The following is a 3,879-nucleotide window of genomic DNA, read 5'->3' as shown; positions in this document are numbered from 1 at the left end:
CTTAGAATAAAGGATTTTTGTTATAATTTGACTATTTTGTGTGTGTTTTTCCATCTGATAACTTTTGTATTTGTGTATTTTTTTGTAGGGAGGAAACAGTTCATAATGTGATTCAAAGATGGGAAGAAAAGCAATGCGTTTTAGAAAATGCTTTTTTATATACAAGACATTTAAGTTATTCATTGAGCATTCACTGCGTATAGAGCATTCACTCTGTTAGGTGCTGTTTAGAATAGAAACAAGTTCAATATAAAACTATTAAGGAAACCAGGGCACATGGGATTTACATGTACGTCATAATTATAACTTAGAGCACTTAAGTACTAGTCCTTAATAAGAGATTCCAGTGTCAAATTTTGCTTTAACTGTTAAAACATTTAATATATACCTCTATTAAATGTGCGTGTAAATATTAATGAGATCCTTTAAAGTGAATTAACTCAAATTATTTCTTCACCAATTATGATTTGTATTAATGATTGATAAATTGAAGAAATTGATTTGATCAATGATTACTTGAAATAGATGTGAATATTTATGTGAGTTGTTGCTATCTTTTTTTATATGTAGCACTTTTCGGTGATCAAAGAGGAACCAGCATTCCTTAATTTCTGTTGTCCTCTTTTAAAGGTGCTCTAGGAATGCTCTTTAGAGGCCATGTGTTTTCCATCTTGCCTTTGTTTTTCTCACTAAGTATGAAAGTAATTGCATAGCCATGTACTATCAAATTTCTAGTATAAATTATAAAGCTTTACCATTGTTGAAGATAAATATGTATTTTTCTTTCAATTAAAAAAATCCACAGCAGAATGTAAAAGTCGCTGTTCTAAAATTTTGCTTTGAATCCTTTAACTATCTTTATTCTAAATAATTTATAATTAAAAAAAAGCTGTCAACTCCTATGTTTGCTTTGATTCTTAAGGTACATAACATATTTTTTCAGTTGTTGATGTCGCATCCAGCCACATACATAGGTAGATGATAATGCTGCTGCCTCTAGATTAATTTTCTAACTTTGTAGTTTAAAACTTTATCTGAACCACTATCTTTTGCTTCCAAATGTAACTGGTATATTTATGTGGTTAATAGGAAAACAATTCAAGCTTGTTAACTCCTTTTTCTCAGTTCACATATAGTTCTTGTTCATATCACCAGTATCTGTCACCCCATGGAATTTTAACGTATCTATTTTGGTTGATATTGGGAGAAAACTTGTAAGTGTTGCTCATATTTTTTGCATATTAGTATTTGAGCTGAAACTAATTATTTTTCAGAAATTTAGAAGCCAAGGACAGCTAGAAATACTATGTTGAGATTTGTGAGGTTATTTCTGTAAATATATTCTTATAAAATGTTATATAAATATAAATTTTTGTTGTTTTGTTTTGCTTTTTCTTTTGTTTTTGTGTTCTGGTTCAAAGGTCACCAGAAAGACCTACAGGGGATCTTAGAGAAAGAATGAAGAACAAGCGCCAAGATGTGGACACGGAGCCCCAGAAAAGAAATACAGAGGAGTCATCCTCACCTGTTAGGGTAGGAATGAATTTTCCAAAACAAAGTTAAATTTTTCAATTAATGATTTATTATTTAAGTTCTATTTTAAATATCATCTTATATACTAAATATATGGTAATATGAATGTGGCATTATAATGTTCTATATGGATAACATAATTTAGAGAAAAAAGTCCCCTGGGAAAACGGTGACTGTTTCAGTTCTTCATGGTAGTTAAGATACAAGGGATTGCTTAGCAGAACTCAAGCTGAACTTAATAAGGTTTTTGTACCCTGGTGGGGATCATGAGCATCTAACTATATTCTTAAGTTTTCCGAATTCAGCCAACCATCATGTTCTGCTTCTAAGAAAAATTAAAGTGGCTTATAGTAGAAAACTCACAAATTAAAACAATGAAAGCAAAACATGGGGGTAACAAAAACTGAACTAAGCTTAGGTAAAGGAAAGCACATATGACCACAAAATTTAGCTGTGAATTTGTTGACAGTAAAGCCAAGAGAAATATAATTTATCATGCAGTACATTGAATAAAAGAAAACATAGGTGTTTGTCAGGAATGGAAAGCTTTCCCAGAGCTAATTTTTTTTCCGAAATTTATCATACCTCTGTGTGTGTGTGTGTGTGTGTGTGTGTGCGCGCGTGTGTGTAATAAATAGCTTTATTGAGATATAATGCACAACCATAAAATTAATCCATTTAAAGTATACACATTGGTGTTTTTAGTATATTCACAGTTATGCCACCATCACCACAGTTTCATATTTTCATCACTCCATAAAGAAACCCTATACCCACCCTTCAGCACTCACCCTCCTGTTCCCCCACTGATCACCAGCTGTGGGCAACCATTAAATCCCTTTTCTTTCTCTAGATTTACCTAGCCTGGGCATTTCACATAAATGGAATCATAAAATGTATGATCCTTTTTGACTAGCTTCTTTAACTTAGCATAGTGTTTCAAAGTTCATGAAAGAGTGTAGGATGCATCAGTATTTTATTTCTTGTTTTTGCCAAGTAATATTAACATTGTATTGCTATACCACATTTTGTTTATCCATTCATCAATTTGTGGATATTTAGGCTGTTTCCTCTTTTTGACTCTAATCTATAATGCTGCTATGAACATTTATGTACAAGTTTTTTTTTTTCTTTTGTGTGTGGATATGTTTTTATTTCTCTTGGGTTTACAGTGAGGTGTGGAATTGCTGAGTTATATGGTAACTCTGTGTTTAACCTTTTGAGAAACTGCTAGATTGTTTCTTAAGCAGCTGTACCATTTTACATTTCTGACAGCAGTGTGTGAGAGTTCCATTTTCTCCACCTCCTCACCAGCACTTATTATTATCTAACTTTTTGATAATAACCATCCTGGTGTGTGTGAAATGATAATGTAGTTGTGGTTTTGATTTACATTTCCCTGATAGCTAATGATGTTGAACAGCTTTTCTTGTGCTTATTGGCTATTTGTACATTTTCTTTGGAGATTCTTTGCCCATTTTTTAAATTGGATTATCTTTTTTGCTATTGTGTTGTAAGAGTTCCTTTTATTTTGGATACAAGACCTTCATCATGTATATGACTTGCAAATATTTTCTCCTATTCTGTGGGTTGTCTTGACATTCTTGATGGTTTCCTTTAAAGCACAAAAGTTTTTAATTTGATGAAATACAACTTCTCTATTATTTTGTTGTTGTTGCTTGTGGTTTTGGTGTCATCTAAGAAACTATTGTTTAAGGTCATAAAGATTTACACCTATGTTTTCTTCGAAGAATTTTATAGTTTTAGCTCTTATATTTAAGTCTTTGGTATGTTTTGAGCTAATTTTTATTTATGATATGAAGTAAGGGTCCAGCCTTATTCTTTTGCATGCGGATATCTAGTTGTCCTGTATTATAATTTTTTAATGAAAGTTATTAAGTTGTGTAAGCAGCAACCTCCTTGATCATTTAAAATATATAGAAGCTTTATTTTTGACCCATGATAAGTAAGCAATATTATGTTGTAATTTGTAGAGACTTATTTTTTGGCACCTAAAGTAATGCAATTTTAAGTATGTAGGTTTCTAGTGTCTGATGTGATATAATAATAGTTTTAGTTCTTCAGCTGAGAACTACTATTTAAGAAGTTCAGAAGAAATTTATCAGAATTTCTTTTGAGAGAAGATCTTTTTCAAAATATACACTGATGCTCCACTGAATCAGAATTTCTGAGTAGGGGCTAAGCGTGTGTATTGCATTTTGAAATAACCTGTTGATTCAGAATAATGGATGGCTTCAGTGGTCTGCTGGTAAATGTTATTAAACCACTCTGATAAAAAGAAAGCCATGCTTTGTAGGATTTGCCAATTTCTTTGGTGTAGATACT

General features: G+C 31.6%; 1 protein-coding gene across 1 annotated transcript in view; it reads left to right on the top strand.

Annotated features, from left to right (window-relative positions):
* Window positions 1-3,879, top strand: part of ZC3H13 (zinc finger CCCH-type containing 13) — a 112,415-nt gene that overhangs the window by 6,789 nt on the left and 101,747 nt on the right. The window contains exon 3 of the mRNA XM_012648319.1: window positions 1,422-1,533. Coding sequence (XP_012503773.1) covers window positions 1,422-1,533 — 112 coding nt within the window. The remainder of the gene's footprint in view (window positions 1-1,421; window positions 1,534-3,879) is intronic.

This window comes from Propithecus coquereli, unplaced genomic scaffold (genome assembly GCF_000956105.1).
Source record: "Propithecus coquereli isolate 6110/MARCELLA unplaced genomic scaffold, Pcoq_1.0 Scaffold11, whole genome shotgun sequence".
NCBI classification, from domain to species: Eukaryota; Metazoa; Chordata; class Mammalia; order Primates; family Indriidae; genus Propithecus; species Propithecus coquereli.
Note: the sequence above shows the minus strand (reverse complement) of the source record. Positions and strands in the feature narration are given on the sequence as shown.